This window comes from Falco biarmicus, chromosome 10 (assembly GCF_023638135.1).
Source record: "Falco biarmicus isolate bFalBia1 chromosome 10, bFalBia1.pri, whole genome shotgun sequence".
In the NCBI taxonomy this organism is placed as follows: Eukaryota; Metazoa; Chordata; class Aves; order Falconiformes; family Falconidae; genus Falco; species Falco biarmicus.
The window spans coordinates 18218629-18236969 of record NC_079297.1 but is presented as its reverse complement, the minus strand read 5'-3'; the positions used below and the strand labels follow the sequence as shown (position 1 = coordinate 18236969).

The window sequence follows — 18341 nt, the reverse complement described above, 5'->3', positions numbered from 1 at the left end:
TTCAGATGCCCACTAGTCATCTACTTGATGACCTTCCCTGTAAAACACAGTATCATAAAAAGTATTGTTTACTATATCTGTTGAATTCTGGCCAGGAAGCTCATTGAATAAGTATTAAAGAGCATGCAGAAATAGTTTTTGTGGTGCCCTCAGTGAGGCTGAATTTGTGGCTAACTCCTCTGGAGAAGTGCAACAGAGCCTTGAGATCTGGACTCCTTCCCAAATTTCATTGCCTAAAGATAGCAGCTACTGGACACTCTCCTAAATTTGTTTTCTTATCTGCACCACTTCATTAATGCCCAAAGCATTTCTGTAGGGCAAAGAAGTTATTCTCAAACGGCCTCTAGAGTCCCACTCACAAGGTGTTCTGGTGACGCAGTTATGATGATGGTGCCTTACCCGTGACCCTGGAGCACCCTCCCTCTTCCCAGCAGTCCTGCGAAGCTGTGAACCAGCGCAGGGAATGCCAGTGAAAAGGCTGATCAAGAAAGTCTGTAGGATGAGCTTTCCTTTTTTGGAGATTCAGAATCTTAATTGGATTACAAATTAGGTGGTATTGCTAACACTAATTGTATTTACTTTTTTTTAATCATAGTATACCTTTAATTCACTTAGGTGCTTTGACTAGCCTTTACTGATCCTGTGGTGGATTTAAGGCATATATCTGGCTCTGTCAGGTTCGCTGTTTTGGAAGTGCATCTGTGATGGGTTTGGGAGGCATAAAAATTGTTTATTGTCAATTAGTACAGATGACAAAGTAGATTGTCCTCTGTAGCCTCTACAGCCCCACCTCTAAGGAGTGTCTCGAAGACACTTAGCTGGCCATGAGAGGCACATCTCAGAGTCTGAGAACCAACATTTAATCCTGAAGGGTGCTGACTTTACAGCATTGCAGAGCCAGTGAAGCTCTTGTAACTCTTAGCTGGTAATAGAACCAAGGTAAAAAAAAATAATTAAAATATATTGTGAAGAGGTTTATGAAGAGTCTGTGGTTTATGTCCAGCAGTGAGACTGAATTCTATTGTGAGACCTCAGCCTTGATTTGAGTTATTTTACAAAGCCGTCCTTTTGAACCTTTTAGTGAATGCTTGTTTTTCCACATAGTGGAAACAGGATCTGTTATAACCATAACATTTATCAAAAATAAGCTGCGAGCCTTTATCAGTTTTTCACAGGGAGGAAAATACCCTCATTCCATTCATTAAACATTTGCTGAAGGTGATAACAGATTTGCATCTCCAAGAGTGAGGTAATCCTCTAGTAATCTATTTTACACTATGCAGTCACTTGACTGAGACCAAATTCCATACGTGACAAGCTGAAAGTGCACCTCTTGTTATACTTGAGGACCACAGAGCTCAGAAGTGCACCAGCTTTTCTTGCAGCTCATGCACTACGAAGTGAAAAGCGCTATTTCCAGATAGGTGAGGTTCTCTGCTGGGGAAGTCCTGGAGTTAGCCTTTGTCCCTCTGCCTCTACGGGTTAAATCACAGTGGCAAAAGCAGCCCTCTGCCATGCTTTGGGTGTATTTGCCATCAGCACGGCACAGTGCAGCCACCACGTGCAGCTGCCCTGATCAGATGGTCAGTTTGGTACGGTAAGAGATGGAATGCAAGCCAGCAGCAGAAGTGTAGGTGTCTCAGCTGATGATGCAGCCTCCTTTGTGAACGTGTAGAAATTGCTCTTGGGGATTTAGAAGGTGCTGGTATGCTCTGCACGGTTCTGCCTTCTGAGTGCTGTCTTCTCCTCGGTCTTGCCTGCAGAGCTGGATTTGAGGAGGTGCCATTTCTGTGCCCTCAACTGTGAGTTGTTTGAAACAGCTGCTAGATACAGGCTGAGAATCAAAAGTACTCAGGTTGGGTACTTCAGCTGTTCTTTGAAAGACTTAACTTCTAGCATTGCTCAGTATAAACGTGCAAAGAATGCTGTCGCTGTCCCCAGTTACAGGAGATCATTTTCATTTCTACCATTTTCACTTATACTTGATCATGAAGGTTCTTGTGTTGGTATTCCAAGCAGCAAGAGCTTCTAAAGATATGGTTCTTGGTGCTCATGCTCAAATTATGTATTTAGATGCTTTCTGGATGAAGTTGCACAATAAACCTTGTGAACAATAGCTTTACTAAATTTAGTTAAAGAAAAGAAAAGCTGTCTTAATGGTTACTGCGGCTCCTTGGCACAAAGCAGCAGCCTTGCCTATCAGAATTGCTTGAAAGAGCATCTTGCAGGATGAATTTAGATACAAGATTTAAAATCAGTTTCTCAGTATTAGACTTATGAAAATGTAAAATTGCTAACCATCAAGATGAAAATGTTTTCAACAGTAAAAGACACAGTCATAGAAGAACAGTAAAAGTGAGATAGTAATGGTCACAGGGAGCCAAAATATGCATCCGCAATTCAAAGTTGCACCGTGCCTTTGAAGAGGACCTGTGAATGGGTGCTGTCCGCTGCCCAGTGCAATGCAGTTACTCTTGTGTCCTTAATTTCAGGCTAAATGAAGAGCAAATTGCAACAGTGTGTGAATCGGTGCTGCAGGCTCTGTCATACCTTCACTCTCAGGGGGTCATTCACCGAGACATCAAGAGCGACTCCATTCTTTTGACGCTGGATGGAAGGGTATGTTTCCCCCAACAAACAAATTGTTTCCTGTCTTCTGCTGCATTAGTCAGTCCCCTTATTTCCTTTCTGTTCTGTTTGTGCCTCATCATCTTACTCCCTTTGTTGTCTTTGGTGTTTCCCTCCATGTTGCTTAAAAAATATTTTTAAGGTTGGTTGCTTTTCTCTACGTACAGGTCAAACTCTCCGATTTTGGCTTCTGTGCTCAGATCAGTAAAGATGTACCTAAAAGAAAGTCCTTAGTAGGTACTCCCTACTGGATGGCTCCAGAAGTTATTGCAAGGATACCATACACTACTGAGGTAAGGGACCACTTCCATAATATCAGAAGAGGTAGCAAATAATATTCTGAAGTTTTACAGGAAAATAACTACTGGCTTTTCTAGGAAGAGCCTCTAGAGTCTATTCAAAATATAAACGTGACTGTGACTACAGATTTGATTGCGATTATATCAATATTTCCTAAAACGGTAGAAAAACAGGTTGTTCAGCTTCCAGGAACAAGATGTAAACTTATTCTATTCTTATACCTGAAGCTTGACGTAGACTTGTATCTGCTGTAGTGTGGACAGATGTTAGCAAGGAGCAGCCTGTGACACGATAGGGATCAGTAAATCAATGCCATAAAGAGGGGAGGGGAGGAAGGCAGGCACAGGTGTGAGCGTTGAAATTCAGGGCAGGTGACAGCAGACTGATGAGTTTTGTTTACCAACCAGCCAGGTGTAGCACAAGCAGTTACTTGCAGACCTTTACATGTTGCAACACCAGTGTGGTTCAGTCCTAGGTGCAAGGCTGTCTTTGTTAAGCTGCGGTAAGGAGTCCAGCAGCATCAGCTGGGTTAAGGTTTTACTCTCTCAGTACCGTTTGTCAAGGGCAGGGTGCTTTTGTCTTTGTGAAAGGAACAAAGCCAAGGACCTACGGCTCTGAATTGTGTGTGTTGATGTGACTTTGGCTCCCACAGGTGGATATCTGGTCTCTGGGGATCATGGTGATAGAGATGGTGGATGGAGAACCCCCCTATTTTAGTGATTCTCCAGTCCAGGCAATGAAGAGACTCCGTGACAGTCCTCCTCCCAAACTGAAAAACTTCCACAGGGTGAGCATAATGGCAAACACTTGTACACCTGATGATTATCATGGGAAGACATCCGTATTGGCTGTTCCCAGTAAAGCTGGCTGTGAGTGTGATCTTGCTAGGACATGTTTCTTGGGGAACTTCTTTGGCCTGGGTGCCTCAGTGGATGCAAGCTGCTGCTGACAGCTAGTGGCTGCTTTGGGAAACAGCCCTGATAACGCTGGGTCACTTGGGCATAGGCATGGTCACGCAAGTCAAAGCTGCTTCAGGCGGACCCGACAGGTAATATCTTGCTGATGTCGATAGCATAGCTCATCTTCTAGGGAAGTAAACAGGAGGATCCTTGCTCTTGAGAGTTTCAGGCTTTCAGGACTGCAAAGACTGCATTATGGTCGGAGCAGGAGAGCTCAGCACAGGCAGTAGCCCATGGAGACACTGCAGCTGTCTTGAAGATGAACTCAGCTTCATGGTTTCTTACGAAAAAGCAGCAGTGACATAAGGAATACAGTGATTACCTTTTAGTCGCCACTTAGAGCAGTCCTCCTTTCATTTCAGTCCAGGCCTCCGAGATCAGATAGCTTCTGCAGCATTCTGAGCTATCTGGCCTTTCCAATTAATCAGGCTATCTGCAGCTGCAAAACCTGAATTATTTAACAGAGTAGACTGCTGAACTAACAGCATACACTCAGACATCAACAGCTGCTCTTTCCTCTTTGCCTTTGCAACACTAATTACAATTTCAGGGTCACATTCTGGACCTGGTGCCTGCACTCCTTAGGCGGTGTAAAGCCGGTTCTGGTCCAGACTGCGCACCTCGCTTGGTGACACGACCCTACCTGTGAAAGGCAGAGCCACTTATAGGCTTGCTCTGCTCTACTTTCTGCTGGAAACCAGTTTGCTTCCCAGGAGATCTCTGGATTGCCAGGCTGCTGGCCATCCTCCCCTGTCTCCCTGCTGCTTGCGTGGAGCTCAGCACCAGCTGTGGATCCAGCCCTCCATCCCGATCATGGTTAATGGGTCACCATGGGCAATTGCTGTAGGACTGGGTGCCACAGGTTAAATGGCCACTGCCTGGGATAATCTCTGCTGCCTTCCTAAAACATAGGTAGATCTATTGACAGAGTGATAAAGGCTGGATCCTGGCACTCACACCCAGCTGTGTTGTGCCTTCTCCCTCTAGCAATCACAATGAAGTTGTTCAAAGCACTCATGAAATAGGCAGTAGCTCAGTGTTGAACAGTATTTCATGATTCTATGATCTACTTTTAAGTTAACCAGAGCTGGGAAAATGCCCCCAGTCTAAAATGGATGTAATTAGCAGCATTAAAATAAATAAATATATGCCAAGTTCATTTTTTATTCAGTTTTAATGATGCAGAGGATTACCACCAGCAAGAGATGTGCAATGCCTTGAAGTGGTTCTTGGGTCTGGCTGCTCAACAGGCTTTACACATCTTCCAAAGGACAAACCTGCTGAGGTCACTTAGCTTTCTGTTACGTGGTTCTGCAGTCTCTTCATCTTCTTGTACCACCACCATCAGGTTTCCAGACTCTCAAAACCTATTTGGCAATCCAATTTAACTACTTCTTCCATGATCTGTGGCCAGTAAAAGAATGAATTGATCAACCCTTCATGCTCAATGATGTGCCTTGGGTAGCAGGAATTCTGTTGAATTTTTAAGCTGAAATGCAGAAAAGATTGAATAACAAAATTAACTTAGATGGAAGGACATGGCAGGCAGTCTTGTCTTAATCTACTGTGCCCCGTTAAAAAGAAAACAACCTGTGTAAACGTGACAGAAAGGTATTGCTGCAGCACAAAAAGCATCCTGTCTCCTGTTGCATTTCTGTGCCGAAACAGGGTTACAGAGCTGAAATTACAGGATCCTTGTTAAGCAAACCTGCCTCAGCAGCCTGTGGGTGCATGAGCTATTGCCTGGTTCCTTTGTGGGGCTGACTTGGTTGGTTGCTTTTTCACAGACCTCCCCAGTTCTGAGAGACTTCTTGGAAAGGATGTTGACACGGGATCCACTAGAAAGAGCAACGGCACAAGAACTCCTGGATCACCCCTTTTTGCTCCAGACAGGACTTCCAGAGTGCCTGGTCCCCCTTATCCAACAATACAGAAAGCGTACCTCTACCTGCTGATTTTACATAAGGGCAAATGCCAGGAAAAAGTAATGTTTATTTAAATTAAAAAAAAAAAAAAAAAAAAAAAAGAGACTGGGCAGTCTCGTCTTGCAAATGGTGCTTGGAACTTGTCAGCAATCATTTTAGAGGATGAATGTGAATACTGTCCTTGCATTCTCAGCCTCTTGTGGCTTTTCTTGCTGAAGACAATCAATACGTACTAGATCCAAATAAGACCAAGTATGTCTCAAGAACAAAGCAGGCGTCTCGTGGCTTCTTCTGAAGAATAGCATTTTAAAATGGAGTCTGAAGTTGCGTATCTGAATGTCTGCAAGTTCCTGCAAACCTTGGCTGCTGACTACTGAACTGGAACAATATTTCCCAATTAGAAATGTGATCTTCGTTTCCTTAGTTGTACACTGGAGTCTTGAGCTGACTCGGATGTATGGTTTTGGGATACAGACCCCCTTAAACTCTCAAACAATGCACAAAGACTTGACAATTTTTTTCTTTGAGACTTTTTCACAGATGATTTTAATTTCCTTTGTTTAAATGTGGACTTAGAAAACTGTACATATTTTCCAAGGGAGCAGGTGTGATATGTATATATTTGTTTCTAAATGGCTCTCTGGCACCACCATGCTTCACTTTTGCTGAGGAATATGTATGGTTTAGTGGTCAATCTTGAATCCATTTCATGATCTTAAGCTTTTGGAGGGGGAATCCCTTGGATGTGGACTCTCTGAAGATGGGTGTTCTTGCTACCAGGATCTCATGGTTGAAAATTCACAACACGCAACACCTCCAGTGCTGGTGGGAACGGAGAGGCTGAGAGCTGGCTCCTGCACTGGGTTTCCAGGCATCTTTCTTTCCAAGTCTTTTCTCCCAAGAGAGGCTGAGAAGTGCTGCCCTGGGACGATTGTTGGGCAGCCGTGGGGGATGCTCTAGGAGACTGAATGAAAAGGTTTCAGCTGTCCTGCATACCCCAGGAGAGATTTTTGTGTTCGTGTGAGGTGATGTGTTGAGCCTTGGTCTCCCCTGCTTGCTACTGCAGAACATGGGGAGAAGGGAAACTTTTGATGTATGTTTTGTTATCGGTAATGCCCTATCCCACCATCCCTTCGCTGATACGTTTGGAAGGTTACTGGTTGTCTAAACAGCTCTTTCAGTTATTATTTTAAAATAGATTTAGATATTTTGTATGATACACTTTCTGATTGGCGAGATAGTCAAGGTAATTGGACTCTAGGTCAGGCTGTAACGTTGTACAGTAATGGTGTGTATTGTTGTGAGGTCTCAAGAATATAATCTTACATGTGGAACTGGGATCCTGTTTTGAAACTCCAGATACAAATTTATAGGAATTTAAGTTATTCTTGGGACAGGCCTGCTGTCTCAGAACGAACCTCATGATTGCATTTTCCTCAGAAGATGTTAATAATCTCTATCCTCTGCTATTTACTCCAGTTACAGATCCTGCTTCAAAATTGAAGCCACAGTCGATTACTTGAAGTAATTTGGGATGGAATTCATCTGCACTGATGCCAGCCATCAAACGATGGGCATCCAGTCTGTGAAGCACATAGGTTGGCTCTGTAGACCATGGTGCAAGGAGCACCTCAGAGGGTGATTCATCTCCATTCTCTCAGATACCTGCTGAAGGATGAAATTGCTGTCCCTCGAAACCGCTCTGCCTGTGGCTGGCAGAGGGATCGTAGGTGGTTTGCCTGGACTGGGTGTTGATGAAGTTGGTTGAAATTAATTCATTTAGCTCCTCCTTAGCTGCACTGGAAAATTTTTGATGTAAAATGTTTCTGTATTCCAGATATACTGCTTTTTTTTATGCAAAAGAGCAGGGCTTTGAAAAGATTTATAATTTGAAACAAACGATCCTGCTCGTCTGTAGTTGTGAATCCTTTGCACTTGTGTTTTAAATTAAAGTAGATCTTGATTTATTCATAAGCCTGTTGCAGTGCTGAGATGCTTTAAAATATGTCTATAGTTCAGAGATGTAAGGGAAGCGTGAACCTTGAAGTCTGGTCTAACTTATCTGTTCTGTGGCTATGTGGCTTTTAAAACAAGAAGAGACTGCAGCAGAAGCCTGGATCCTGAAACAAACATTTCTTGGAGACAGGGATGACAGGTTTAACTTTTAGCACCGTTTTATACTTTGGCCCAAGTCTGACTAAACACAGTGAGGGAAGGCCCCCTTGAAAGATTGCATTCAAGTATCTTATAAAATATTAAAAACTCATTACCATATTTGCGAAGAATGCACAAAGTATCCATCTTCCTGTCCAATATAGAATTAAATATCTGACTCTTGTGTTTCTCTCTTTACAGTTCGTGCATGGCATATCACCAATTAATTGCTCCATTACTTAGATGAGTGTGGTATCAAATATAAATCTAAAGGCAAACCTAGATCAGTTAAAAGATTGAAGCTGTGTCTCCAGGGCCAACAGCTCCTTCCCCAAGAAGCAGGCAGCCAGGCAGGAGAATTATGATAAACAGAGCAGGTTCGTAATTTGCATTGCAGTAGCGTTCAGGAGCGAGATTTCTTGTATGCTAAGCGATACCGAAGTATGTAACAAACTGTAGCCTCTTCTCTGAAGAGCTCGTAGGCTACGCGGCGGGTAATTATGCTCTGAGATGTTGTTTTCTCTGATTATCTTTTCATATATACTTTCAACAAGGCTATGCTTATGTCTCAGGGGTTTCTGTTGTTTTGTGTCATGTTTCACCTGAATCCTTCCCTTTTTTATTTTTCCGTCCTGTCAGCCTTGTGAGGATCGAGCGCTTTCTGTGCTGCCGCAGCCCTGGCAATCAGCATACAGTAGGCCTTTGAAGCTGGCAGGCTGAATTTATATGAACAATTTGCTGAATCAAATGGGGAGTCCGTGGCTGCTGTCATCTCCCAGCTGTATTTGTTCTTGTATGACAGTTCCTGTCCCCCTCCAAGAGGGCTCCGTGCTATCGAATGCAGTGGCTTATTAGCTCATTTATTTCAGAGCGGGACAAATCCTTCTCTAGAGGCCCCTGTCTTTTAACCAGTGTTTACAGAAGGAACCTGGCTCAAAAAACCCAGCTTTTAAAGTGGTTCAGTCTGGTGAGAAGAATCCTCCGCTTTCTGGAGAAAGCATCTTGCTGTGCCCTAGGTCCTAGTTTCTACATGGGGATAATAACAGTAAACGTTGACCGTGTGGGGCAGGGAGAGTGTCTCTAAAATACAGCAGCTACTGTGCAGCAACTCCTTCTGCAGTAGTGACGGTCATGCTGGCACCAGATCTGTGTTGCGGAGGTAGAAGATAGTTCCGGATCAATCAGTACAAACTGAGCCTGAACTGCAGCTCCCAGCTGTGTATTTATGTTTGTAGGAGTATCTAGAGCAGCTTGCAGTATGCAGAGCGGCCACTAAATATTTGAAGGCAAAGTTTCCTGTAATTGCAGGAAAGGGAGTGTAGAGACCTGCCTGTATGCACTGCCCGTTCTTCAGCTGAACGCGGGGGCATCGTAGTTGTGCCCACTGGAGGGAGATGAGTTACTGTGGCCATCTTCGCCCCCTTTGCAAGCAAGACATTTGTTTGGAGCTATGAAGAGACATCAAAGGCTTCCAAGTCCCTGACTGCCTAGGGAATGATAGGAATAAAGCAAAAGCAACCAGTTATATGCATTTTCTGGCTATTTGCTTCTCGATGTTTGGTTGACAGCATCATATTCGCAGGGATCTGCGTCTGTTTGTTACAGCAAACTGATGTGCTTTAGAAATGACCTTCAGGCTTTTACTTGTGTCTGTAAAGTGGTCTGGCAACGTGAAGGACTTGTTGATAACCAAGGTGCTAATAGCAAGCCAGCCTGCCTTCCCACTTCCCCGCCGCCAGCAGTTCCCACGGGGTAGTGAAGAGATAGCAAGGGGAAGCTTTCCTCTGGGTTGGGCTTCTCAGCTGAAAGTGTGTGCCATGTTAGCCTGCTAGGGGTTGTTTTTTCCCCCCTCTTTTCTTCCTAAATGTCAGTGCTGAATTCTCATTAGGAAAGCTGCCCGTGAATTGTTGGCCAAGAGATGAGTTCGACTGCCGTGTCCTTTGTTAGTAATGCTCTTGTTTTAGAGGCTCCCCGTGCCAACCCTTCAGGTATTGTGTCTTGCGTTTGTGTCCCTTGTTGTGGTTGGAGGCCTCCTTTGCTGAGGGGTCCCTGTTATTTTTAAGAATATAGTACAAAGTTCAGGCTCATGAAAATAAGTATTTTGGGTAAGAATTTGGTGGTAGAATGAGATTTAGAAGAGAGATTGGTAGAGATAGATTTATGCCACATAAAAGATGAAAACATGGAAAGAATCTAAGATTGTGCCTAAATGTGCTGCTCTTCAGTGTCTGACCAGGTACTGCTGTTGTCTTAATTACCCCTGAATTTTTGTTTCTGTATGTAACGGCCTCGTTACAGAGACCTATCTGATCCACCCACTGTATCACCCTGTGGTCAGCAAGTACCCTATGGTAAGCAAAGCCACAGGCAGGGCTGCACAGCAGCGTGAAGAAGTCTTCAAAGATGTTTGGGTTCTGTGGGAAGAAATAGTGCTGGAAAATCAGAAGGTGGCATTTCTCCTCGAGTACGTAAGTAACCAAACACTGACGAGACTCTATGAGCCGTCATGCTGCTGGAGGGACGTCAGAATTCTTCATGTGTTGTGTGAAACCTCTACAGTAGTCTTTGTTTTAGTGAATTTATTTACTTGTGTCCATTTCTCATCTTCCAGAAATTTCATCACGTTTTGTGTAGAGACAGCTTTCTGGGCAGAGGAGCATTGGCACGCCTGGCCTCTGAGGCACGAAGACTGTTTTACTTCAGGGGGAAAAAGTGGTGATGCAGAATGTGGTCTGTGCTTCATCTGAGATGTGGCTTTGCTTACAGTTAGTGATTCTTCCATATACACTCTGAAAAGTATGATTAGAAGATATTTTTTTAGCGCTAAGGTACAATCAGCTTAAAACATTTCACCTGTTTCTCATGAAATTCTGCATAACTCGCCTGGTAAAGCTGTGCCAGTGCTTTGTTTAGTAACAGAAGGGTTGCACAACAGAAACTGTGATGTGGTGTAAGGGTACGAGTCATCAAGTTGCGTTTTCTTCCTCAGGCTCCCAGCATCAGAGGGTATTAATAAGATGAATCCAAACTGCTGAAGTTCGGTTTTCTTACATCTGTCTCATCGTGTAGCTGGGCTATGGTTGTTTTTTGAAATGTCCACGCCTTTAAAAACACCTCATGAAGCGCGTTTTACTCTGGCGTTGTTTCCACCCTTGTTTTGGCCAGTTTGTGTCATTTGAGGGCTGCTAGAGCACTGATGTTCTGCTTGGAGATGATGGCAGAAAGAGCTTAAAAGGTTAGAAGAGTGAGAGTGCTGGGTTCAGCCTGCTGTATTGACCTCAAAGCGCCCCCAGGCAGTGTGAGAGCCCTCGCCGAAGGGTGTTGCTGGAGAGCTGGCATGGCATGCCGCAGCGGAGGTCTCTAGGCTGGTGAACCAAGCAACTGGGGAATTCCGACAGGCAGCGCTGGGAGCATTGGTGCAGGCTGGAGGGACGGGGCTGGAGCGGTGGCATCCCTCGCTGCTGCGGTGGGGGGCAGCCTCTGGAGTGAGACTGAACCTCCCGACCTGGCTTGGGGTATTGGTCCTGTGCTGTGTGGTGGGAGGGCGCGAGTGCGTCCTTCCCCTCCTCACTGCAGGGCCATTAGGGCTGTCCCTGCCCCTGTGAAACACGTTCTTTGGGTGGTGTCAGGGGATGAGGACTGAAAACCTGCGCTCGCTCAGGCCCTGCTGTTCTGCCCTGGCTTTGGGTGTCCGTTACGGGTTTATTCTGTTGGGTTCGTTCACTGCAGGGGTTTGAAGGAAAGAGTAACCCCTGGTGCTTCGGCAGCGTGCATGGAGAGGGGCTGCCCCATGTCCACCTTTTTGTCTGCTTTGAGCCAGGCATCAGAGCTCCCTCCAGAGAGAGATGGGATGAATTCTCCTTTAAAATAAACCCTAAAATTGGAGGGGGTGTGGGTGGCCGAAGCTGGTGGCAAGCCCTGGGTTAGCCAGCAGGAGAGCTGCCTCTGCCGTGCTGGGCGCTGTGAGCGCGGCAGAAGGGTGGGATAAGCATCAGGCAGCTCGGTGTGCGCCCAGCAGCGTGTGCCACGTAACGGCGCGCAGAGCGGGTGGCGGCTGTTGTGCCCCTGGAAACGCAGCTCAGAGCAGCTGCTGGTATCAGCAGTCTCGAGCTGTAAACGGTGAGCGTTGCGGGGTTATATTTATGCTGATGGGAAGTTTGCATGTATTTAACCTCATTCCTTGGTTTCATCACATCCACGTACGGCAGGATCTAGGGGAGTAACCGCAGGCACCGTTCCACGTCACCCATGTCTGGGAATAACAGGCGCTCAGGGGGGCCAGTGCTTTTCTGGGTGGGTTTTTGGTGTGTTTCTCTGCGGTCGTTCCTTCCTCCCCGCTGCGAGGGCTGTGGCTCTGTGCTGTGCTCCCACCGGGAAAGCAGCCCTTCCCCTTGCGCTAATCCCATTTCTGACACCGTCCTTGATCTTGGTGCCAGCCCCGAGGCAGAAGGCAGGGGGTTAATGGACATGGGCTCGATTTAGAACTGCCAATGCTGCCAGCTGGTTTAAGTCAAAATGTTAAACTGCTGCGGCTCTACCTTGCTGTCCTGTTTGCCATCGTTTTTTGAAGGCCCTCAGACTTCACAGGGTGAGAGACTTCAGGGATGGAGGCTGCTCTATAAATCACTAACGCTGATCTGACTGGAGTAATGTTTTACCACTCCTGGAAGGGCAAAGGCAACTGCTCTCAGCTGAAGGAAATGGCTGTTAATAGCATATATCCAGCCGTAACATATATATATAAAGCATACCTATAACATGTAAAAAGCATGTAACAGCTCAGCTGTACCCATGGAGCCCAGCCACCACCAGCACGAGCTCAGGAGGGAGTGGAGCCCCCGCTGTGGTGCCCGGGTGTTGCTTGGCCAGAGTTCTGGGACTCAGCTGCTGCCCACAGCACAAAGCGCCCTGCGTGGGTCCAGCCCCCCCGGGGGTCTCCTGCCGGTGGTGAGAGCGGCCAGGGGCCGTGCTGTGAGCGTGTGGGGGGCCAGCGCGGCTGTGGGGTGGGACAGAGCCAGCTCCGGCGCCTCTGTGAAGGGCCTGTCTGTCTCTGGGCAGCCCCTGTGCCGCTCTGAGCCAGCGTGAGGAGTGTGAACTCACCAGAACCGCTTTGACTCCTGTTGCAGAGCTCTTCTGACCTGTGCTTGTGAGGAGGAGGAGGAGGCGATGGCAGCCACTGTCTTAGTGTGAGGCAAGGTCGCCTGTAATGGCAGGGAGATCAGGAGGGGTATGTGGACTCCGAGTAATTTGCTTTGCTAGATTTGGTTATTAAGTACCATAAGGACTGGAATGAGCTAGTGCACAGGAACGTGTGTAGAGGGTTATTATATTTAAAGAAATACCTCACGGCATATTTAATAAATAAAGAAGTTGAATTTGAGAACGGTGAGCACAGATGGCAGAAACTCTGGGCACTGGATGTCTCTATTAACATGTGCGGACACCGGGCAACATTTGGGACTTGCTCCCATACCCACTAACTGCAATTAAAAACCAGAAGGTGAGCCAAGTTTTTAAGAAATTTGATGTTTTATTTTTTAGAAAATAAATAAGTCAGAAATTTACAATACATAATTCCAGTAATATGTTAACACCGTAGGGGAGGCATGGGCTCTTCTTGGCTGTCAGACCAGGCTTGGAACGTTTTGTCTCTCATACCTACTTGAGTTGTTGGGGTTTTTTAATATAGCAGCACTTCATAATGCGTTTATCCTTGCAGTTTCTAGGTGTAACTGTTATCCTGTAGCAACCACAGCGTGCTGTAGGTTTGCTGTGACTGTGTTTGCTTTTCCAGAAAAGACACAAACCTGAAGAACCAGTTGAGGGGTAAGCGGGGACTTTGTTAGATCACACTGCAGTGTGGCACTTAAAATTTTGGGGACACTGTTGCTGCAGTCAGGAACACATCTCTTCTGGTACTGTCTCAAATCAAGGGTAAAGATTTTAGTAACAAGAGGATGGAAGAAGCTCCTATTTTAGACCATGGTCTCACCTGTCTTTTCTATGGCTGGGTTTAAGGACACTCAACCTTTGCGGTGCTCTAAGGTACCAGTAAAAGGAGGTTTGAACTGCCAAAGAAATGTATCGTGGGCTTCATCAGCACAAGGTTCTCTAGGCTGCTGGTGCTAGGGCTGCAGCAGTCACAGATCTGCTCAGTGGCAGACTGAGGTTTGGGGGTCCTGTCCCCCCATTTCTCCTCAGCAATGTTTAGGGGGTTTGGTTTGCGTTTTTTTGTTTCCTTGAACAACCTGGAAGATTTGACCTACAGTATCTTATCTCTAGGATATGTATTTGTAGTAAAAAAAGCTGCAGTTCCTATTCCCTTTTGTATCCTTCAGCATACCTTTTAATTAAATTAAAGTCCTGCTATTTACAGATGTACGCCTGGGCAGGGCTGACTCTGTTTTAGGGGGGCAGGGGGGCCGGGTCCAGTCATGTGTGTGTGTGTCCTGCCCCCACCTGTGAGATCTGGTGACCTCAAGCACCCCATTTCACAGGGTCCCCGTGACCTGGTGCAAGTATACTTTGGCAGGCCAGCCTCCAGTTCTCAGGCTAACATTATTTCAGGACGGGATATGTGGAAGGCCAGGATGTGGCTGATCTGTACTGAATTATTGCTGTTTCCTGCTTTTTTTAGGATCCATAAGCAAAGTCTGTCTTAAATGGTGCTAGGAAAAAGAGCTGGACCATATGTTACCAGGTCCTTCCTGCTGGATGAGTGAGAACTCGCTGTGTCAAAGCTGTTCAGTGCACAAGGTCATAAAGCAGGTGAGAGAAAGTATGTGAGGAGGCAGGGGGCACTGGTGCAAGTTCTGCATTCCCGAAAGAAGGCTTTGCTGTCCTGGAAAGTGGAAGGGTAAAGATGGCTTCAGGGGAACCTGCCCTTTGTCTGTGCAAGTCAAGACCAAGAAACTGGCAACCTGGACCGCCAAGTGTGTCCTGCTGGACGGGTCTCTTAGCGAAGCGGACAGCAGCAGGTACGTGCGAGGCTGAGAGAGCCTGGGGAGCGTCCGCCCCTTGCAGTCACGGGCAGTTCTCATTCACAGTCAGGCTGTGCAATGGGACGGACCTGCTGCTCCTTACAGGTGCGCACGCTTCACGGGGAGAGGGAAGTGACTGAGGCTTTGAGGGAAGGTGTGTGCCAGCGCTCCTGCAAAGGGGCAGCAGGCGAAGCGTGTAGTCTTCCCCGCAAGGTCCTAGAGCAGTTGGGTTTCCCCAGCAGCAAGGAACAGCTTCTACAGGGCACTGCTGAGCCCTGTTGCCATTAACTGAGATGGCAGCATGTAAAAGCAGCTCCAGAGAACCGCTTTCTGCTGCTGGAATGGATAGTCAATGTGCGTTCTTATAAGCCATGCAGCTTCCTGTGTAACAGAAACTTACCGGCAGTGTAACTGGCTGGCTTTTTATGTGAGCAACAAAATTATTTTCAAACAGTTTAGAAATTTTGTTAACTGTTGTTATCCTAAGCCCGTAACATGGAACTAATTTAGCTTCATGAGAAAAAGTTTCAGTGAAGTTCTAAAAATGTCAAATTGCTGGAGATGGGAACTCTGCAAGTGTTTTTGTGGTAGCTGGAACAAAGGATGAGGCTCTGACTCCTCATAGTTTGCCTTCTAATTGCCCAAGGAGTCTGCTCAAGACTTGCTGGGTCTTCACGAGATCCAGAGCTGAGAGCTTGCCTGAAGGCCTGTGAGAGTCAGAATCAGGAGTGAGAATCAGCCCCTGGGAATAAGGGAGGTTAGAAAGCAAGCAAGCTACACCGCTGGCAATGCACGTTTCTGCAGGAGGAAATGCTGGTTTATGTTGTGTTGATACCAATGTACTCAAAACTGCCCTGGTCCGACGGGGGCTGTGAAAAGCCAACACTGGTTGTGCAAGGAAGTGGTACGCTGACAGAAAATGGTATGAGGTTCATCAAACTGACCTTTCCTCCTATAAACAGAGGCTGCATCTACACTAGCAAGTAGCGTTGCCAGAAGGAACGGTGCTTTAGAGGGATGACGACAGTTTTTGCCGAGCACCTGCCGCCCACACGTAGATGTCTTTCAGAAGGCTTTGTGCTGGGCGAGCTCCCAGTGGTTGGAGCACATTAGGTGGGCTGCTGCAGTGTCTCCCAGTTACATTTTGTTCAAAGGGACCTGGCTCTGAGACCACTCTCTGAAGAAGTGTATGTGACAACTGAGGAGGGAACTTACTCTAAAAACTTAAGTCTGAATCCAGACTAAAATATTAATGTAGGTGCTGCTGTGGATGCCAACAACTAGCTTGTCTTCAGCCACAGGCCCTTACGCACTGCTTAAATACCTTAGGCTGTGGAAGACAAAGAGCGCGAAGCACTCTCTGAAGGGTGATCTCTTCAGGCTACTTCCGACATCTAGGATAAAAAAGTAGTAAATTCCTGAAGGATTTCAGGAGTTGCCACGGTGCAAAAGGATGGCAGTAGTTTGTCAAGCTGGTCTTTCAGTATACACCTCCATGAGCCTTCCTTCCTGAAATGGAACAGTAAGTAGGGGAAGCGTCTCTCAGAATCTGCTTTCCTCTATCTCACCATCTGTTTCAGCTCCTGGGGGCTCAGGCATGGCTGTTGTAAGCCCTGACACCTCTGCCACTGGGATCTTTTCTTCTAGCTGTTCTTTAGAGCCTTGTCCTCCCTCAGGAATGCTCTGAACTGCTTGCTTCTGAGTCTCTGGCTCTCCAGAAAAGCCTGCTTTTGCATAGTTCTTCATCATACTCTGCACCTCCACAGCCAGACTTTTCAGTTTCTCCTCGTACTCTGCCAGTGCATCCTGCTGGAGCTGCAAACAGAGACCTCAAGTCACTCTCCAAGCACTGAAGCTGAGCAGACATTAGTCGGAGCATGGTATAAAGACCTGCTCTGAGAGCGCCCGGTAAGATGAGATGTTAGCGCTTCACAGTTGTGTTCTCAGCCCGAGATGAATGGTAGTGCTGGCACAGGGAGCGTAGGAGTGCTGCTCCTCTGATTTCTGTCTGTGTAGGCTCCTGCAGAACCACCTTCTAACTCATTCATTTTCCCAGCGTACTGAGGAGTGGGTGGCCGAAGTGTATGTGCGTGTGTGTAGGATGAGTGTAGCGTCAATTACAGAACGTGCAAGGAAGCCTGATCCCCCACAGTGTTTGGGATTTATACTGTACTGAGGGACAGCGCTGACCCCGAGATTAATTTCTGTGTTTACCTGGCTTTCTTTCTCCTTGATTCTTCTCAGATTATCTGCCTGCTTCTCTTCCAGTTTCTGCTGGCACCTGGCTGTCTTTTCTGTCATCTTTAAAAAGAAAAAAATTAAGAAACCATTCAACTTGTCTCTCTCACTCTCTCCCCCCCACCTCCCCCCATAAGGGGGTGGGTTGCTGAAGGGTAAACATGAGACCCCTAGGGGCTCCCCCCTTCCGTACACCTTTGCACATCATGAAATAGGTGTGGGGTTACACTGTTAACTAGTTGTGCTTCAAAACAACCCCTGATTTAGAAATGAGAAGTATCCTGGACAGCTCTCTGCACTGCATCTCTGACCTGGGGCGAGCTCGCTAGACCTTTACAGACCAGTGGCCTTTTAGCAAAAGTAGTAGCTGTCTTCAGCTGTGCTTTGGCTGTCTGAAGTATGTTCTCAGAGCCCCCAATGCAGTAGCATTTTAACAGGATTTAAATACCTCAGAGAACTGACACTCTCTCTGTGAGACATGCTGAGGATGTATGCAAGACACCCCCTTGCAGAAAGCAGAGATGCTGTGGCAGACTGTCACAGAAGAACTTACCAGTTTGATTGTTTGCACCACTTCCTGAATGTGAGAGTTATTAATTTCTTTCTTCAACCTTTAAAGAAAGGAAATGTAAATAACCCTATAATTCATCTGTTATCTTTAGCAGTATTGATAAACAAGTTTTATATGAAGTGCCATACAGTAAGACAGGACTGCTAGTGCCCACACAGACAGGTGTGTTATGCTCTCCTAGCGTCCTCCCACACAGAGAGGTTGCTGTAATTTCAGGAAAGGCAAATAAAACACCATTCAAATTTGACTGCGAGATAAACCAAATAATTGGGTGCAAAATTCTATTTTTTTTCAGCTTAACAGACAGCAAAGGGACCTTGCTGTGAGCTGGAAGGAAAGGAGGCAGCATACCCTCTTCTGTACCCTTGAACATGTGAAGCTGTTGCAAACTGATTCGTGTCACGCAGTACTTGAATACACAGGCTCAGTAGCAGAATATTATTTTTATAACAGTGAAGGGGAAGGCAGGTGGCAGCCATTATATACCCAAACACAACCTCTTAACAGAGAGGGCTGCTGGCACTGATTACACACAGATTCTAGAGAGGCTGGGGAAGACCTGCCTTTGATTCTAGGGCAGATAAAC

At 46.3% G+C, this 18341-nt stretch overlaps 2 protein-coding genes across 6 annotated transcripts in view; one reads left to right on the top strand and one right to left on the bottom strand.

Annotated features, from left to right (window-relative positions):
• Positions 1 to 8575, top strand: part of PAK6 (p21 (RAC1) activated kinase 6) — a 42577-nt gene extending 34002 nt beyond the window's left edge. For all 4 annotated transcript variants that reach the window (XM_056354832.1, XM_056354831.1, XM_056354833.1 and 1 more), the window contains 4 exons: positions 2493 to 2619; positions 2796 to 2921; positions 3581 to 3715; positions 5675 to 8575. In XM_056354832.1, the coding sequence (XP_056210807.1) occupies positions 2493 to 2619; positions 2796 to 2921; positions 3581 to 3715; positions 5675 to 5842 (556 nt within the window). In that variant the 3' untranslated portion in view covers positions 5843 to 8575. The remainder of the gene's footprint in view (positions 1 to 2492; positions 2620 to 2795; positions 2922 to 3580; positions 3716 to 5674) is intronic.
• A 4901-nt stretch (positions 8576 to 13476) lies between these two features.
• Positions 13477 to 18341, bottom strand: part of PLCB2 (phospholipase C beta 2) — a 48344-nt gene continuing 43479 nt past the window's right edge. For both annotated transcript variants that reach the window (XM_056354034.1, XM_056354035.1), the window contains 3 exons: positions 17738 to 17795; positions 17161 to 17247; positions 13477 to 16761 (listed from right to left, as the gene is read on the bottom strand). In XM_056354034.1, the coding sequence (XP_056210009.1) occupies positions 16489 to 16761; positions 17161 to 17247; positions 17738 to 17795 (418 nt within the window). In that variant the 3' untranslated portion in view covers positions 13477 to 16488. The remainder of the gene's footprint in view (positions 16762 to 17160; positions 17248 to 17737; positions 17796 to 18341) is intronic.